At 40.7% G+C, this 19,254-nt stretch overlaps 1 protein-coding gene across 8 annotated transcripts in view; it reads left to right on the forward strand.

Annotated features, from left to right (window-relative positions):
- SASH1 (SAM and SH3 domain containing 1) overlaps positions 1–19,254 on the forward strand; it is a 569,022-nt gene that overhangs the window by 458,761 nt on the left and 91,007 nt on the right. For all 8 annotated transcript variants that reach the window (XM_034418982.3, XM_034418987.3, XM_034418988.3 and 5 more), the window contains exon 2: positions 365–493. In XM_034418982.3, coding sequence (XP_034274873.1) covers positions 365–493 — 129 coding nt within the window. The remainder of the gene's footprint in view (positions 1–364; positions 494–19,254) is intronic.

Consider the following 19,254-nt stretch of genomic DNA (forward strand, 5'->3'; position numbering starts at 1 on the left):
GTGCGCAGATCCGGGATCCTCCGTATCTCCGGGGAGGAGCTCGTTCCAGATAGTAGGTGCCCCCACAGAGAAGGCCCTCCCCCTAGGGGCCGCCAGTCGACATTGTTTGGCTGACGGCACCTGGAGGAGCCCCCCTCTATGAGAGCGTACCGGCCGGTGGGAGGCTGTTTGTGGTAGTAGGCGGTCCTGTAAGTAGCCAGGTCCTAAGACAGTGAGGATACAATTTCTTGTATGCTCACTGCTTTTTTTTGAGCACTATAGATAGATATTGAAGTGCTGTCCAAATTCTGTAACTACATTGATGTCTTTAAATTTGCTAAGAATTGTTGAATCCTTACACTGTTCCTTCTGTATTTTTCTGCAGGATGGGTCACTGGGCAACATTGATGATCTGGCTCAACAGTATGCAGATTACTATAATACCTGTTTTACCGATGTATGTGAAAGAATGGAAGAACTGCGTAAACGAAGGGTATCTCAAGACCTTGATATGGTAAGATGATGAGGAAGACTACTCATTTGCAAACTAAGAATCATTTTGGGATTTCAGGAATATCCCCGCAACAGGTGGCTGGTGGCTCAGCAGACTGATAGCATTGTGATTAACACCACCTGTCTGCAATTACTGTAAATTCGAATTTCACCAGGCTCAAGGTTGACTCAGCCTTCCATCCTTTCTAAGGTAGGTAAATTGAGGACCCAGTTTGTGGGGGCAATAAGCTGACTTTGTATAAATATACAAAAGTATGAAGGCTATTGCTTAACGCACTGTAAGCCGCCCTGAGTCTCCGGAGAAGGGCGGCATATAAATCAAATTAAAAGAAAAAAACAACAACCTTGTGAGGTGGATTGGGCTGAAAGAGAGTGACTGCCTCAAAGTCACCCAGCCAGTCATGGCTAAGACAAGACCAGAAATTCTTGAGTTCTAGTCATCAGTTGCAGAGGTCTCCCCTGTGTCTAGTAATCTCCCTGAGATAGAGAGGTCATCCTCAATCATCTGTAGGATGATTATTCCAGTCTTTGCCAGAGAATGAGTACTTGCTTATGTAGCAGGATGCATCCAGCAGATCCACAGTATGTCATTGGAGTGGCTTTCTTAGATCCAAGCGATTGATCCTCAATTTCCAATGTTTGAACAAATTATGTTGATCTTCAGGATGCCAGCCACAGAACTCCTAGCAACTCTCTCCAGTCATAGGGCGCAACAATTCATTATATGCTTTCCATCCCTTTTCCAGGGAGCAGAAGCAACAAATGTCTTCAGTGATTTGGATCTCAGCTGGTCATAGTATATGCAAGGAATCACCTCATTAGCCTGGAATATGATATTAAGACTGTTTTAATAAAATCCAGCATCCAAAAGAGCTTCTGTTACCTGTATTTACAACCTAATGTAGGCTAGCTTTGTTCAGAAGGGCTAAAAAGAAGAGAAGATTCCCAATGTCAATTTCCATTTCTCAAGGCCTGGCTTTTCTACAGTAAAGCATCCTCTGCATACAGCTTTTGGACCATTCCTTAGTCCTAGTGCTGTGGAATAATCTTACATGTTCACACCAAGTGATACGTGAAAGGCCTCTCTATTAACTCCATTAAACATCTGCCAGCTTTCATCATGGAACCTCCAGCTTGTACTTTGTCCTCACCGGGCTCCATTCAATCACTTGTACATACCTTAGACTAGAGCATCTGAGATAGAAGGTAACATTTCTGGTAGCCAAGATATTATCATAAATAGGCATATTCTTTGACCAAAAGGAGTTCTGCATTGTCCAGCCAGACAGCATCGTTCTGCAACTACTCACAACCTTCATCGCTAAGATCAGTTCAGTCTTTCATTTGGGAACTAAGGCAGAATGGAGGGAGAATCACTTGCTGGTCCAGGAAGTGATTCTCCGTCCATTTTGCCCCAGGCCCAAATCTTGTATTAGAAAAAGACTGATATAATCTGAACAATAAACTACTGGAATTAAACAGAGGAATTCACAAACTTGGACAGTCTCCTAGTTTCTTTTGGCAGCTCACACTGATATCCAGGCAGATCAAGACTTGTATCAAGCCATCCTTTGAAATGTGAAACTAATCGATCTACAGGGATTGGAAGTCAATTCACTAGAAATGCTGCTACCTCAGCTCCCCCCCCCCAACATTAACATCATCCTATAAAGCTGCCATATAGTCCTCCATATCCTTATATCTCAGTTAAAGATGTAAGTTAGCATCTTTTGGCTGGAGAAAAGTTCTCAATAAAGTCTAGGTCTCTCTAGGCAAGAATGCTACCTCGGGGATAGCTCTGAATATGTCCCACTTAAAAAGAGCCTGGCTCAGAAGATTAAAATTAAATGAAGGCTCCTTTTCTACAGTGGAGATAGAACAGGCCTCTCAAACTGGCAGCTCATGGGCCGGATACGGCCCACACAAGCCACACCCACCCAGCTCTGCAAAGGCAAAAAACATCCCAATACGTCACGATACGGACCACGATGCAATCAGGTTTGATACCCCTGAGATAGGACATCCAGTCCACCAAGCAGTGGTGAAATCTAAAATTTGTTACTACCGGGGCGTGGCTTGGTGGGGGGGTTAATGTGACTGGGTGGGCGTGGCCAATTTTTTTTCTTTTACTTTTAAAACCATTTTTGCTACCGGTTCTCCGAACCACCCACCTCCATTGCTACCGGATCAGGCGATCCGGTCCGAACCAGGAGTATTTCACCCCTGCCACCAAGGTATTATCAGAAAAAATGATTGGGAACCATGTCAGTATTTGCAACATATAAACATATCTCTGCTGCCCTCCCACCTTTTCAAAAGTTGTATTTTTGAGTGTTCTTTCTGACTTGTCATTCTCAAACATGGGGAAGAGTACTTTTCCCTCTCAGGGCAGTCATCATCAGCATCTTTTCTATCCTAGCCTCCAGAATGACCACTTCAGAACGTTCAACCTCTGATGCAGAAAAAGGATTTTTGGGATAAGTCCATTCTCTAGTCCATGTGTGGCAGAAAAAATAATAAATTTTGAAGCTTAATTTCTAATCCATATTAAGTTAAACTCAAGTTGAGTGATACAATTTAGTTCACTGGTGAGAGTAGAGCAAAGAAGCATCACTAATCAGAACAATAGTAGATCAAGATTGCATGTGTGGGCCTGTGTGTTTTCAATTGCTCTCTTAGATAAAGCGCACAGTCTAACTTGACTCTCCTGAATTTAACTTCCAGGGCAAATAGCATTCTTTGTCATCTCTCACACAGCTAGGAAATAGTGCCTATTTTTTTAGGAAAATGCAAAACATGAAATCTATAGCACCATATGGCTCAGATTTCTAGTGATAAAAAAATTAAAAGAATATGAAGGACTAAGGCAGAAACCATTATTAAAACAAGAACTTTGTATATTTGTACACTAAACTAATAATCTCTTTTAAAAATAGGCCTGAATTACTTAAAGGGCTTTTTCCTCCATGGAGACAATTCATTTACTTTCTCCAGAGGTGGAGAAAGTCCCAAATCCTCTTGGTAGAGCCATAATTTATACCAAAGCCCTCATTTATTGAGTTCAACAAATAAACAAAAGGCTGACTCTTTCCATTAAAAAAATGTAATTAAAAGCCTACTCACTGGCAGGCTGTTATGTTGTCTAAATAACTAGTTGTAGCACGCAGGGAGACTCCGTCACTATTACAAAATCACTGTAAACCTCACATTAGGGCAACTCCCCTACCCCGAAGCTTAAACTCAAAGGTTTATTGATTTTAGTGCAGCAAGCCCTAATTTGGGTGACCCCAAATATGCCAGGCAGAACTGGTAGACTTTCAAGCCAGGGTGGTCAGTTTTGAGAGTTGTAGTCCAAACTTTTGAAGAATCCTAGTTTGGGACAAATTGATCTAATTCAGAGATGAAACACCACTTTCTGTATCCAAATAGAAGATACAGCACTTCTGTCTTATCTTCCCAACCTGCCATGCAGTGGCCACTTTAGATAACACCTCTTACTGATGATGTTATTTGCCTCCCAGGCATGTAAGGCATGTCCTTGCAATTTCTTTGGTGTTAATGTAACCTATTTTATGGATAGAGAACTCCCTTCAATTTAAGCAGATGGGTTTAATTTGCCTCACATCATTGTTCAGCTGAGCAGGTGGGAAAAGCCTTGTGAGTTGAATTAGTGGACATCAAAGATGGAAAGCAATTAGATATTTGGACTTTAACAAAGGCAAGCCAGAATGATTGAGAGCTCTTCTTTGCATGGGGAAAGAGTGATTAGAAGAAAAAGATAGCAGGTGCTGGAATACCCACAGTATATTATGTGTCAAGTATTTCAAGCGGTCATTCAACCAGGCTATCATCCATACTGGGCTCAGAGCAAAATCTGCATACTCAAAAGTAACATACTCTTATTTTTATCAGTGTTCCTGAACTTGGTTATCTGTGTTTGCTCTACCTAGTCTTGCAGCGTGAGGTGGGTGAAACTTTAGCCCCAGTGAAGAAACTTTTCTTCATCATTCCATCTCTTCTGGAGCAATACCTCTGATCCCGGTCTTCTCCCTTATTCTGTATGTATGGATTTAGTACAGAGGTGTCCAACTGGCGGCCTGCAGACTGGATGCATCATGCACAAGCCACCCCCATCCCAGCTCAGCGAAGGGGAAAAACATTGTGATATGTCATGTGACGGCAATGTGATGCTGCGAGTTTGACACCCATGGTTTAGTACATTTGCATGTGGCCAATTATATTCATTTAATGAAACCCATTTCTTACCTGGATTATTAGATGATCATTGCACAAGAGACATGGTAGCTGGTATAATTCCTCAGTTTGGTCTCTGGGATTTATATCTGTGGGTTCTACACCCATGCAGCATCTTGTTCATAATATTCTAAAGAAAGTTCTTTGGTACTAACTTTCTTCCCCACATGCATTGTCTAAACATGAGGCAGCTTACATTTCTCCCCACTTCTCTTCTGAAGACTGCAGAAGTAGCATTGTTAGGCTTCTTTTGGAAATTATCTTATCATGACATCTCAGACTTTCTTTGCTTGAAAGACTCGTGTTGGGTGTGATCATTGAACTGAATGGCCCCAAGAGCCGTATTTGAAAAACAACAGCTTTGCATAAATATCCTTCTACCATCAGACAGCAGTCTCTGTGTTTGATTTGTTTGGACAAAGAAGGTGGTACAACTCTGCCCCAGTGCCAATGTTTATTAAGCAAGCTTGTTGTAGCAGATCCACCCATTTTTTTAGCACTTCTGTAAAAGCAATTTCTCAGCTGACTTGCAGCTAAATGAGTACCAAAAGTTATTTTATAGTGCTCTATTTGTAAATCCCTAGTTCCAGTCATACAGAGCCAAGGTACTCATCCATATCAAAACTTACTTGCACAAGGAGCCAAACTAACACTAATCAAGCTAGTTGATCAGTGTCAAACTTCAAATATATAGTATCCTTTTAGGTTTTGTACAACTGACAGTAACAAACATTTTTTCTAGTTGCTTTCCTCATCCAATACCTGGCAAGATTTTCAGAAATTAGACCGTCTGAGCACAGCAACTTAAACCTCTTCTGAGAATGAGGGTGGGTGTATCAGCATGGCAGAGGTGGGTTTCAGCAGGTTATGACTAGTTCTGGAGAACCGGTAGCAGAAATTTTGAGTAGTTTGGAGAACCGGTAAATACCACCTCTGACTGGCCCCGCCCCCATCTATTTTCTGCCTTCTGAGTCCCAGCTGATCGGGAGGAAATGAGGATTTTGCAGTAACCTTCCCCTGGAGTGGGGTGGGAATGGAGATTTTACAGCATCCTTCTGCCACGCCCACCAAGCATGCCACGCCCACCAAGCCACACCCACAGAACCAGTAGTAAAAAAATTGAATCATACCACTGCAGCATAGTTATCATGGTTAAAATGTGGAGTGCTACTAAAGAGACACTGGTTCTAGTTCGATCTCAACCACTGAGAAGCTTTGGGCCAGTTGTTCTATCTCAGCTCAAACTACCTTGTGTTGTTGCTGTTGTGGGAAAGAAATGGAGAAAGCGTTACCTACACAATTCCTGGAGAAAAGTTGGGGTATGAATCCAGTAAACAAATAAGTAAGCAATATGTTGTTGCTGCTACTGTTCTTTCTTTGTTATCTTCATGAAATGGGGTTGACTTCTGTGAGACTGACTAGCATAGCTACTTGCAGAGTCTGCAAAGTCAGAATAGAATAGAATAGAATAGAATAGAATAGAATAGAATAGAATAGAATAGAATAGAATAGAATAGAATAGAATAGAATAGAGCAGAGCAGAACAGAACAGAACAGAACAACAGAACAGAACAGAACAGAACAGAACAGAACAGAACAGAATTCTTTATTGGCCAAGTGTGACTGAACACACAAGGAATTCGGTGCATAAGCTCTCAATGTACATAAAAGATATAAGTGATCGACCAGATGGATATGCTATACGTTGTTAGCCAGAGTCTTCAGTGTTAAGATAATTGTTTTATCCTTGGGCATTGAGGGTTGTAGGTTGAGGTTGCGTGTTACGATTTTTGTGCTTTTTAAATCCTTACTTGCTTCCAGAGTGTGAGATGGGCAGCCATATAAACCAAAAAAATCAAGAAAGCAAGTTTGGCATCCTGGAAAGTTCTGCTTTATTTTTGTGTCACTTTCTAATGTTGCTAAACATCAAGTAATGTCAGCAGCAATTCAACACTATCTCTGTCAAAGCAAGAGGCATATGAGGAATGAGTAGTAGGTAACAGTTTGAAGGCTTAACCATGATGGTTCATGTTTTTCCTCCATATTTGGAGCACCTTTGCCCCTTCCTGTTCTCCCCATTGGACGATGAAGAGATATCTATGGAATATCCTTGAAACCCACTGAGGCTACTCTTTAAACGGTTGATGAACTGAAACATTTCAGAACAGTGAACTTAAAACAATGTCAAACTACTTGCAGCCTCAAGAGTGCAGGAAGAGGCCAGGAGTTGAAATAGAATGTCAGTACAGGGAGGATGAAGCTAAAAAAAAAAATGCCACTTCCTCTTTTTCCTTCAGTAATTCATCTGCATAGGGAGCTGTGCATGGGCAGGTTCATTTCTCAAAGTGATGGTTTGCTAGGCAGAGTTGCAGTCCTCTGCATACTGACCAGCCCAACTATTAAACATACACCATCCATGGAGAAACTATGGAGATAGCTAGACCCTCAAATAACCCAGTGTTATTTATGCTGTTGAATTGATCTTGGAATTGTACCCAAAAAGCAGACGGGACCAAGGTAGATTGCAGAGAAGACATGTCATATGGACATGCTGAGATATGCCCTTCAGTGCCTGTTTTGCTGCATTCTGGACTAGCTGAAGCTTTCAAGTAGTTTTCAGGGCATCCCCATATAGAGTGTGTTATAGTAGTTGAACCTTGAGATGAATACCATTTAATATTTTATTGTAGCAACAGATAACATAATAAGGAACCCAAATACTGCAGGTTGCAGAATTGATACAGTGCAACAATGTAGGAGACCTGTTTATGTTACCTGTAGCCCAGACCTACAATTTGCTCACTACTTCACCAGCAATTAATCATTTAAGGCAGACCATAAGAATTGGCACTGCAAGATAGTATCAGAGATATGGCATGATTCTATGTTATCAGCAAGGATAGAGCTCTTGTGGTTTGTCCTTAAATTATAAAGACTTTAAATGTGTGCAACCTCCAAGAAAATAATATAGAATATTTTCTACATTATTCTACATTATTCTATATTCTACACATTATGTAGAATAATGTAGTATAAATAATGTAGAACAATTTGCATGCTTTAGAGCATATCATTGCTATATTTTCATGAGATGTCCAGAGGTTTGTAGTCTACAAATCTCACAGGCCATTGGTATTCAAGCAAGATCATTTTTCTCTCTCTTAAGATTGATATAAATAAATAGTGTAGCTTCTCCCCTGCCTTTTTAATTCTGAATTTTAATTATTTTATTCTTGTTTTAACTTTTTATTATTTTTATACACACACACACACACACATATACACACATATATATTCATGTTTTTATGTCTATTTATATACTTCCTAGTTGCTCTATGAGGGAGATGAGCAGTCTCTAAATATAATATAAAAATGAATGAATGAATAAAAATACACGTATCCACATTTTTAATTCATTACCGCTGCAGTCCTACTACAGCGGTACTCTCAAACTAAGTTTCATTTTTAGTTCAGGGCATTCATTTCCATCTCTTTCTAAACTATACGTTGGTCATATGAGTAAAATTTTCTTAATCTTATGACTGTTCACACAGCAGAAATAGCAAGATCAAGGGCCTGCGGAGATAGTCAGAATTTACAGTTGGGGTGTGCCCCTCTGGATTGGCCCTGGTCTTGAGAAGCATTTTCAGCTTCTCCAATTTAGTTGATATCCAGAAGTGTTTACCAATAAACCAGAATATTTGTAGCTCAAGATTGAAATGAGTGGTCCATGGTGCTCTCTGAGCTTGTTTATTTTCTTGCAGATGTTTCATTACCCAAACTGATGATGTTACCTAGTTTGGGTAATGAAATGGGCCTCAGAAGTGTTTACATTTGAAACCATTCATTCATTTAGTTGCAGATTGTCCTGAAATGCTGCCTAATCTATCTCCCTAGTCTATCTTCAGTTGATAACTGAAGTTGTTGTAATAAGAATTAAAATTGTTGTTTGCAAAAATGGCTTAGCTTACTCATAGCTTTGTTTATGTGATTTTTATCTACTCTTACAGCTCACATTTGCTTAATGCAGTGTTATATTTTGCAGGAAATTGCAATATTCAGATTTATCTCGCTTCTAAATTTCTAAACAGTCTACATAAATTCCAATTTTAATATTATGCCTGGCCACAAATGCTTAAAATGTGATATAACAGCATTGGTTTAAATTTGTGAGGCTGTTCCTTTTGAAAGTAGAGTCATACCAGCATTGTTCTAAGTGTATGATACCATTCTTTTAAAAATATGTTTAACCTTTTATATCAATGACTGATATCTCAGTACTGCTCTTTTATGTCTGCTGCTCCATCAATTCAATAGGCCTCATTTCTGAATAGATAAGATTGCTCTTTCAATGTACTGAGCCTCAGATTGTCTTCTAGAGATCAAAGGTTTGGGCTTCTTTTCCAGCGTAGTTTTACATGGATGTTACACGACATTTCAGCGTTTTCTGTATCTTAAATCTTTGGAATTCTGCAGTCCATTTATTAGTTAGCTTACTTAACATACATTGCAATAAATGTCTTCTTCCAGATGAATTGTATTTAAAATTCAAGTCACCCCCTCTCCTCTGGTCTTCCTTTTTTGAGATGTTCTTTAATGGAGAGAGGAAATGAATCAAATTTATAATTAATATTTTTTATTCTAGAAGTCAGAGTCAAAATGCCATCTACAGAACTACTTAACATGAGCAGGACATATTTTCAGTTGTAGCTGCATATAATTACAGAGATACTTCTGAGTTATATTTCCCATTCTTTTAAAATACAGCCAAAGCAATAGAAATCCTTTATCTGGTTTGTCCCATACATGTTGTAATGATATGTATTCTAGAAAAGTGTAACTCACAGTTCTACCTTTCAACAAAAGTAAATAGATCGCTGCATAGAATTGTCTTTGTTATGCCCTCCCTAAAATAAAAAACATAGATTAAAGCATCTGGATGCATGGTACATGCATTTTTACTTCAGACTGACTTGATCTGGGAATTTTTTTTTTTTTTTTAAGATGAAGCATAAATCAGTGGTGAAATCCAAATTTTTTTACTACCAGTTCTGTGGCCCTGACTTGGTGGGCATGGTATGGCTTGGTGGGGTGCAGCAGGGGAAGGATACTGCAAAATCTCCATTCCCACCCCACTCCTGGGGGAAGGATATTGCAAAATCTCCATTCTCACCCCACTCGGGGACCAGCCAGAGGTGGTATTTGTCAGTTCTCCGAACTGCTCAAAATTTCCACCGGTTCTCCAGAACCTGTCAAAACCTGCTGGATTTCACCCCTGGCATAAATCTACACATTATCAAAGTTAAGTTTTTGCATAACATGCCACACAAAGTTTGCACTATACTAAGCACAAAGGCAGCACTTCCTCTGAGACCAAGAGTGCATCTGCATGCCAGGAGCAGCTTCCAGACATTGCAAAAGATGTTGATGTTTTCATTGTTGAAAGAGAGGGCCTCCATTGTGTTCTTGCAAGGTGTGAAGCTCCTTGCCCTGGAATTATCTGAGCCTGGAAAGGGTACATCTGTTTGCAAGGGCCTGGTGGCTCAGCAGATTGATAGCATTGTGATTGCAGACCAGCTGTCTGCAATTACTGTAAGTTCGAATCTCACCAGGCTCAAGGTTGACTCAGCCTTCCATCCTTTCTAAGGTACCCAGTTTGTAGGGGCAATAAGCTGACTTTGTATAAATATACAAAAGTATGAAGGCTATTGCTTAACGCATTGTAAGCCGCCCTGAGTCTCTGGAGAAGGGCGGCATATAAATCAAATAAAAACAAACAAACAAAAAAAAAACACTGCAGGGTAAGAACAGATGTGCATTCCCGCCATATCTAGTGAGCAGGGAAAAACATCCCTCTACATGAAGACAGAGGATCAGAGAAGGCCTGTCTTAACATACTCACTGAACAATAGGGGGTAAAGAACACATCTCCAGTTCCTATGATGGAACCCCTTTCAATACATGCCTCTAATGGGAAACTGAGAATCTAGCTTTCTTGATTGCAAATGCCTGTAGAAGGTTGTCATATCTCTTTGGAAGGCTTTGCATAGATCTAATCTTAGTCATCATAATGTATATGATTCAAAGAATGCATTCTCTGCCAAAATGTGTAAGTAAGGTCACGGCGAACCTTTTCGGCACCAAATGCCCAAACCGAAATGTGCATGCATGCGAGCACACCAGAGTGCCGGAAACCCAAAGACCAGCTGGTTGGTAAGTATGCGCGCGCTGGCCAACTGGTCTTCGGGCTTTTGGCACACGCATGCGCGCCAGCCACCTGCTCTTCATGTATGCCGGAGCACCGGAAACTTGAAGACCAGCTGACCGGTGCGTGCATGCCTGTTTTTGGGGGGTTGTTTTCAGGCCATTTTTGGTTTTGGGGGGGGTTGTTTTCAGGCCGTTTTCCACACTACGGCGCGCATGCCCACAGAGATGCATGCCCACGTGTGCCATAGGTTCGCCATCACTGTTGTTTTTCAAACTTAGCAACTTTAAGATGGGTGGACTTTAGTGTCCAATACGCTGGCTGTGGAATTTTGGTAACAAAAAATTTTGGTAACAAAAAAAAATGCTGAGGTTGAAAAACACTGGTTTAGTCTTATGTACTTGATTCCATTCTTCAGCATCTCTATTGAATATAGATATGAATGAGGAGATAGGAGCAATTGATTAAGAAAAGGCACTAAGGTCACTGGAAGATCTATGGTAGAATTTGTTTACTTGAACACATCTCCTCCACTTGTCTGTCATAGGCATCTGCACCAAACCAAAATTGCATCAGAGTAACAGCACACATGCCATGACATCATGATGCAAATTCCGGCTTTGCATCCATGGATCCTGGCTGGTGACACAAGCTTATACTTCTTAGATTTTGCATCATGATATCATGGCATATTGGTCACTTGTTCCCTGGCCCTTTGCTGGCATGTAGGTCACTTGTCTCCCAGCCCTTTGCTGTCCATCTGTAGACATCTGTGGTTTCCACATAGCTCATCATCTGACAGAGAAAGAAACAGTAAATTTTCCTGCCAGAACTGTCACATGAGATACGCTGGTAATATTTCCAGTGTGGATATAAGAAAAAAAAGCTATGGGGTACTAGCAGTTATGTAATGTATCTCTTAGTACTATATTGTAATATAATAACCAACAAAATAGCTATTAGGAACTACTTTATTTTCACTCTGCACTGAAGAAAATTCGGTATTTTATTTAATTACAATTTATCTATAGGCACAAGCCAAAAAAGTTGTCATTAAACCAATGCATCTTGCCTTGAAATACTATCCTATTTTGTTCTATTAGTATTTCATTTCTCTATTTCTTAAATTTCTGTCTTTATGTATAAACCATTTCATTCATCCATAATGAATACAGATCCTTTGCTTTTTAAACTTACGATAGAAGGGAAATGCGTGCTACTTTTTACATCAATTTTATTAGAAACATATTTTGCTTCTTAGACTGTTGTTTTGACCTATTTTATTTTACCATGGCTCAGAGGGCAAAGCTGTCAAATTCTGATCTGATTTCTTGGCTTTATTGGCAGCATGAAAGAATGCTAGCCAGTACAACTGGCTCGGAAGATAACTGAGCTTATGACATACAGCCTGCATTTCCTCTTACCTTGCCAGATTAATGGAACCATTTTGAAGCTTATCTGTTGTTACGTGGTGGTGTTTTGCTGGCAGCAAGTAAAACTTTGACAGCCTCTTGCTTTAGCTACAGATAATCCTGCACTGAGTTTGGGTCTCTCATAGTAAATGTTGCAGTCATATTTTTATATGAATAGTATCTAGTAATATACAGAGAATGGAATGGAATGGAATGGAATGGAATGGAATGGAATGGAATGGAATGGAATGGAATGGAATGGAATAGAATAGAATAGAATAGAATAGAATAGAATAGAATAGAATAGAATAGAATAGAATAGAATAGAATAGAATAGAATAGAATAACAGAGTTGGAAGGGATCTTGGAGGTCTTCTAGTCCAACCCCCTGCTTAGCAGGAAACCCTATACCATTTCAGGCAAATGGTTGTCCAGTCTCTTCTTAAAAACTTCCAGTGTGGGAACATTCATAACTTCTGGAGGCAAGTTGTTCCACTGATTAATTGTTCTAACTGTCAGGGAATTTCTTCTTAATTCTAAGTTGCTTCTGTCCTTGATTAGTTTCCATCCATTGCTTCTTGTCCTGCCCTCAAGTACTTTGAAGAATTGCCTGACTCCCTCTTCTTTGTGGCAACCCCTGAGATATCTTCCATCATGTCACCCCTAGTCCTTCTTTTCATTAAACTAGACATACCCAATCCCAGCAACCCTTCTTTATGTGTTATATATTAATAATAGCAGAATAAAAGAGTTGGAAGGGACCTTGGAGGTCCTGTAGTCCAACCCGCTGCTTAGGCAGGATACCCTATATTATTTCAGACAAATTGTTGTCCAGTCTCTTCTTTAAAATCTCTAGTGTTGGAGCAAGTTCCAACACTAGAGGTTATTTCACTTCCACTGATTAATTGTTCTAACTGTCAGGAAATTTCTCCTTAGTTCTAGGTTGCTTCTCTCCTTGTTTGTTTGTTTGTTTATATTATTTATATTTATTTATTTATTTATTTATGTAATTTATATGCCGCCCTTCTTCTGTAGGACTCAGGACGGCTTACAAAACAAAACAAAGAATTACATAAACAATTTAAAATCAGTTTAAAATTAAATTAAAATCAATTAAAAATTATTAAAATTTGAAATCACCCCTACAGATTCAGCCCATTTGGTGAAAAAGCCACGTCTTTAATTCGCGGCGGAAGGAGAGGAGGTCTGGGGCTGTCCTGAGGCTGGTGGGCAACCCATTCCAGAGGGTCGGCGCTCCCACAGAGAAAGCTCTCCCCCTGGGGGCCGCCAGCCGACATTGTCTGGCCGACGGGACCCTGAGGAGGCCCGCTCTGTGTGAGCGCACCGGACGGTGGGAGGAAGGCAGGAGATGATCCTGCAGATACCCCGGGCCTAAGCCATGTAGGGCTTTATAGGTGAGCACCAGCACCTTGAAACGAACCCGGAGAGCCACCGGCAGCCAGTGCAGCTCGCGCAGGAGAGGTGTCACACGGGAGTACCGAGAAGCCCCTGTAGCAACCCGCGCAGCCGCATTCTGGACTAACTGTAGTCTCCGGGTGCATCCCAAGGGCAGCCCCATGTAGAGGGCGTTGCAGTAGTCCAACCGAGACGTAACAAGGGCATGAGTGACCGTGGCAAGGGCATCCCGATCTAGGAAAGGGCGCAACTGGTGCACAAGGCATACCTGTGCGAAGGCCCCCCTGGTCACGGCTGTCAAATGATCTAGGGATAGCCGTGAATCTAGGAGGACCCCCAAATTGCGGACCCTTTCTGAGGGAGTAAGATCCTTACTCCCTCCCATCACTAATGACGGGGCCACTAGATCAAGAGATGCTGGTATCCACAGCCACTCGATCTTGGATGGGTTGAGTCTGAGTCTGTTTCTTCCCATCCAGCCCCGCACCGCTTCCAGGCAGCGGGACATCACAGAAAGGGCATCTCCAGGGTGGAGATGTAAAGCTGACTGTCATCAGCATATTGATGGTACCTCACCCCGAAACCACAAATGATCTCACCCAGTGGCTTCATGTAGATGTTAAAGAGCAGAGAGGAGAGAACCGACCCCTGAGGCACCCCACAAGTGAGGGGCCTTGGAGTGGATTTCTCTCCCCCCGTCCACACAAACTCCGAGCGGCCCGAGAGGTAGGAGGAGAACCACCGTAAAATGGTGCCTCCCACCCCCAACCTCCCGAGTCGCTGCAGTAAGATACCATGGTTGAATGTATCAAAAGCCGCTGAGAGGTCAAGAAGGACCAGGATGGAGGAACAACCCCCATCCCTGCCCCGCCAGAGATCATTTACTAGGGCGACCAATGCCGTTTCTGTGCTGTAACCGCGCCTGAAATCCGATTGGTACGGGTCTAGGTAGTCAGTTTCCTCCAGGAACTGTGGGAGCTGCTGTGCCACCACAGACTCAACAACCTTCGCTATAAGCGAAGGTTGGAGACTGGACGATAGTTATTAAGGGAGTCTGGATCCAGGGTGGGCTTCTTGAGGAGGGGACGAACCACCGCCTCTTTGAGTGGGGAAGGCCCCTTCCCTCAAAGAAGCGTTGACAACTGCTTGAATCCAGCTTCCAGTCACCTCCCTGGCTGCAGAAACGAGCCAGGAGGGACAAGGGTCCAATAAACATGTGGAGGCACCCAGTCGACCCATGATCCTGTCCACTTCATCCATCGAAACAGGCTCAAATTCAACCCAGATGTTACCATCAGGACAGGCCCCTGTCGACTCGTCAGACTCTGCCCAGTCAGAGTCCAGCCCAGTCCGAATCTGAGTGATTTTATCTTGCAGAAACTGTACAAAGTCCTCAGCTCTGCCCAGCAAGGGGTCCTCCCTCGCTCCGTGATTGAGAAGAGAGCGGGTCACTCTAAACAGGGCGGCTGGGCAATTTTCTGCAGATGCAATGAGAGCGGCAAAATATTCCATTGTTTAGTTTCCATCCATTGCTTCCTGTTCTGCCTTCAGGTGCTTTGGAGACTAGGTTGACCTCCTCTTCTTTGTGGCAGCCCCTTAGATATTAGAACATTGCTATCATGTCACCCTTGTCTTTCTTTTCATTATACTGGATGTACCCAATTCCTGCAACCGTTCTATCCTCCAGAACCCTAATCATCTGTGTTGCTGTTCTCTGCACTCTTTCTAGAGTCTCAACATCTTTTTTATATTGTGGCAACTAAAACTGGATACAATCTTCCACATGTGGTCTTAACAAGGCATTATAAAGAGGTACTAACACTTCACATGATCTTGATTCTGTCCTTCTGCAGCCTAGGATTGTTTTAGCCTTTTTTGCAGCTGCAGCATACTAATGGTTCATATTTAAGTGATTGTCCATTAGGACTGTAAGATCCTTCTCACAGTTACTACTATTGAGCCAGGTACCACCTTTTCTATTCCTGTGCATTTGTTTTTTCTTGCCAATATTGTTATAACATATAACAGTAAGCCTTCATAAATCAAAAAGGCCAGTAATATTATATAACTATTTTAAATATCCTTTCCCCCCTTTCTAACTCCTTCACGCTTTCTTTTCAGTTTGTTGCTATCTCATATAACTAGTCTTTTCTTTATAGATTGAAAGATGTTGAATATACAATATATCAGGATTAGCCTTTTAGAAATATTTCACTTCATAAGACTAAGGCACAAAAAGAAATGTCCAGATACAACTGCTTCTAACAGAACATAGATATATTGCTTTAATTTCCAATAGTTTGAATACAGTGTAAATTGAATTTAATTTCCAATGAGATCTATGGGAGAAGAATTAAGTCATGACAAAGTTGCTTTTTACTTGATTCAAACAACACTAGTTTGATGTCTTGGTTAAGGCACTGGGCTAGAAAGCAGGAGACTGAATTCTAGTCCCGCTTTGACATGAAGGCAGCTGGGTGCCCTTGGGCCAGTCACACACACTCACCTCTCAGAAGTAGGCAATGGCAAAACACTTCTGGAATTTTGCCAAGAAAACTGCAGGGACTAGTCTAGGCAGTTACCAGGAGTCAACAATGACTTGAAGGCACAAAAAAACAAAGGAAAGGAAAAGTAAAGAAAATTACATGCATTATGACACTAAATTATCTACTCCAAAGGTAACATTTCAGACTAAGAGTCCCATAATTTAGAATTCAGTTCTGAGGTACATTCTTTTGCTTCTTTCTGCAAGAAAAAGCACCTACATGCAGTATTCCTTCTGACCCTATATTACAAAACATAGATGAGGACTGAAATGATTCCATATGAGAATCCCTTATCCATGGAAAGCTACCACATCCCGAAGAAAGAGAGAACCCTTTTCGGCAAATTGTTTTTCACAAGATCTAGGTTTTTTTTTAGGGTTGTGTTGTTGTTAGTTTCTTTGGTGCTACGCATGGAGAATATCAATGTTCCATTCCCTCCCAGCATTTTAAGTATTCTGAAGAAGGCTGCACAGTGCGATTTCTGTTTGATCACTAGAACCTAACCCTAAAGTTTTATTTCTGACAGATACCTGAGGTTCTTAAGTGCTTGTTAGGTGACAGCTTCACTCAACTAAGCATATTTTCTCTTTTCGATGTAAATTTGTTAGCTTGAGACTTGGTCTCCACCCCTTACAGTATGCACCTGTTGAAGGACCAATCTGTGAATCAGGATTTTGCAGTGCAAAACTATGAGTCAGGCACCTCACTATATCCTTTGAGAGTTTAAGAAGTAGAGGTATGTCCAGTCATGTTTCTTGGCCAATAGCTCATTTGACGAAGAAGAGGCTTTGTATGTATAAGAGATCCTGTGCTATTTCTGAGGTCCCTGTTGGTGCTCTGGGGAAGATTTCAAGAAAGATGCAGAGGACTGAAAAGGAGAAACTATTTTGCTTAAGAAAACGTGCTCAGCCAGGTAGCAAATCTGTGTTTCACGGTGTTCCAGTGTCTTTAATGTGCTGCTGCTGACTTACAGATATCAAGACCTTTTTCATTAAGATTCATATTGTGATTCCAAGGACATTTTCCTACCAGTTTCAGAAGATACAAGGTGAAGGATGACTCCCCCACCCCTTTGCTAAATAATAACTAGAAAAGAGTAAATCAGTAGATATTTTACAACATTTCTATTTCATCTAGTGCCATATAGACAACAGCAGATGTAAATTGGAATTAAATTACACAGTAACGTGAAATTATTACATTTATTTAAAATGGTTTATCTTAAAGCAGTCTCCTTTTAAGCAGTTTCCAAATGCTTTGTATTATTCTGTAGTTAGAGGTCACTTTATATTTGAGACGCCAATGAATCCTTAATTTATACAAGTCAAAAGTTAAAAGTGAATGAATTTAGGAAAAAACCCGGAACTTTGGCAATGTTGTTAGAGAGGCGCCCTCCACAATAGCTTTGAGAACAGCTATAAATTAAGATTCTCTATTTTATGTAATGCATAAAATGCGCGGAGATATAGCAAGGTCATACATTCAGTTCTTGAGAGAGCTGAAAAAAACTTCTATCTAACACTTTGGGTACACACACGCTTTGTCTGTAGTGATAATACAAGGGCATTTGGGCTTAATGTATAGCTTCTTTTTCTGTTCATGTCTTTAAGATGGGAAGATTGGAAATAATGATGCCAAACCACTTTGCAACTAGTTATGTAATGTTCTGAGCAGCTGAAATACTCTTATCTTTATTTGGGCTATTGCCATTTCTAAAAGCAAATTTGATGCATTTTATTCTCTTTTGCAGAAAATGGCTTATTTGTTCTGTGACATTGCTGGCTCTGAAGTTCTTCTCTTCCTTTTCTTCCAGCATTCCAGTGTGACTTTTGCATCTGGTTTAGAAGCAGATGGCTTCAAGATAATTTAATTTGTCTTCCTCTCAACTCTCCCCGTGCCCTGGGGATAATCAATTAACAGCCACTAAGATAGTAATTTTCAGCCCAACCTTTCACAGACTGTATCATTAACAAGCTAGCCCAGAATTCTGGAATCATGGCATTTATTTTTTTTTCTGATTTTTGCCCAATAGATGTCAAAGTTCTAAGGCCTCTAACTTAAAAGTATGGTCACTTTAATTAAATAGGCTTGCTTCCAAGCAGATATGCTCTTGACTGTATTTTTATGTCTTTATTCTAAACATTTTTCGCTAAAGTAGGATAATCTTCAATGAAATTAATGGAATCTATGTCCAAATAACCTTTTATGTTCTAATAGAATCGTAAACTTTGGAGATTTAGCAAGTTGTTTATTAATTTTAAGGAAAAATATGTTAACTACTGAAGTAGTACTTTTCAGTACAAAATTCCATAAATAGTTTTTTAAGGGTACGTTAAGGCATTCATCATTGTTCACACAAAAGAGTGAAAAGGAATGCAGAACTGATTTTTAACATTAGAACCATCTATGTACTGTGTGGTATGTGCTGCATTGTTGGAGAAGAATGCCCATAATAAGCCAAAGGAGTAGAATGCCACCAAAGAAGTGGAAGAAAGAAGGGAAGTAATCAGAGTTGGGAAATAGGGAAGGAAGGAGAATGGAGAAGATAGAGAGAGAAGGAAAGCAGAAAAGGACAGCTGAAGTGGTTCATGGGAAAGAAAAAAGTGATCGGGGACAAATAATCAAAGAGAAAAACAGAGAAATAAAAGAGTAAATTTGGAGCTCAAGAATGAACTGTGGTATCTCTGAGCACTGATGATGTTACACAGTTTAATAATGAATTGTCTGCAACAAAACCACCAAGCTCAGAGAACACCAAGGACCCCACAAATAATTCCTCTTCCAATGGACCTACTACAACAAGAACACAGGTTCATTGATGATTTGGAAATTTGTATTCCGGGTTAAAAGGATTAGCTGGTGACATCGCCATTGCCCTGAGGGCTCCTTTCAGTGTGGGGTGTATCTGCACTGTATGTTGCATATGCAT

Source organism: Pantherophis guttatus, chromosome 1 (genome assembly GCF_059756535.1).
Source record: "Pantherophis guttatus breed Tessera chromosome 1, ASM5975653v1, whole genome shotgun sequence".
Classification (NCBI taxonomy): domain Eukaryota; kingdom Metazoa; phylum Chordata; class Lepidosauria; order Squamata; family Colubridae; genus Pantherophis; species Pantherophis guttatus.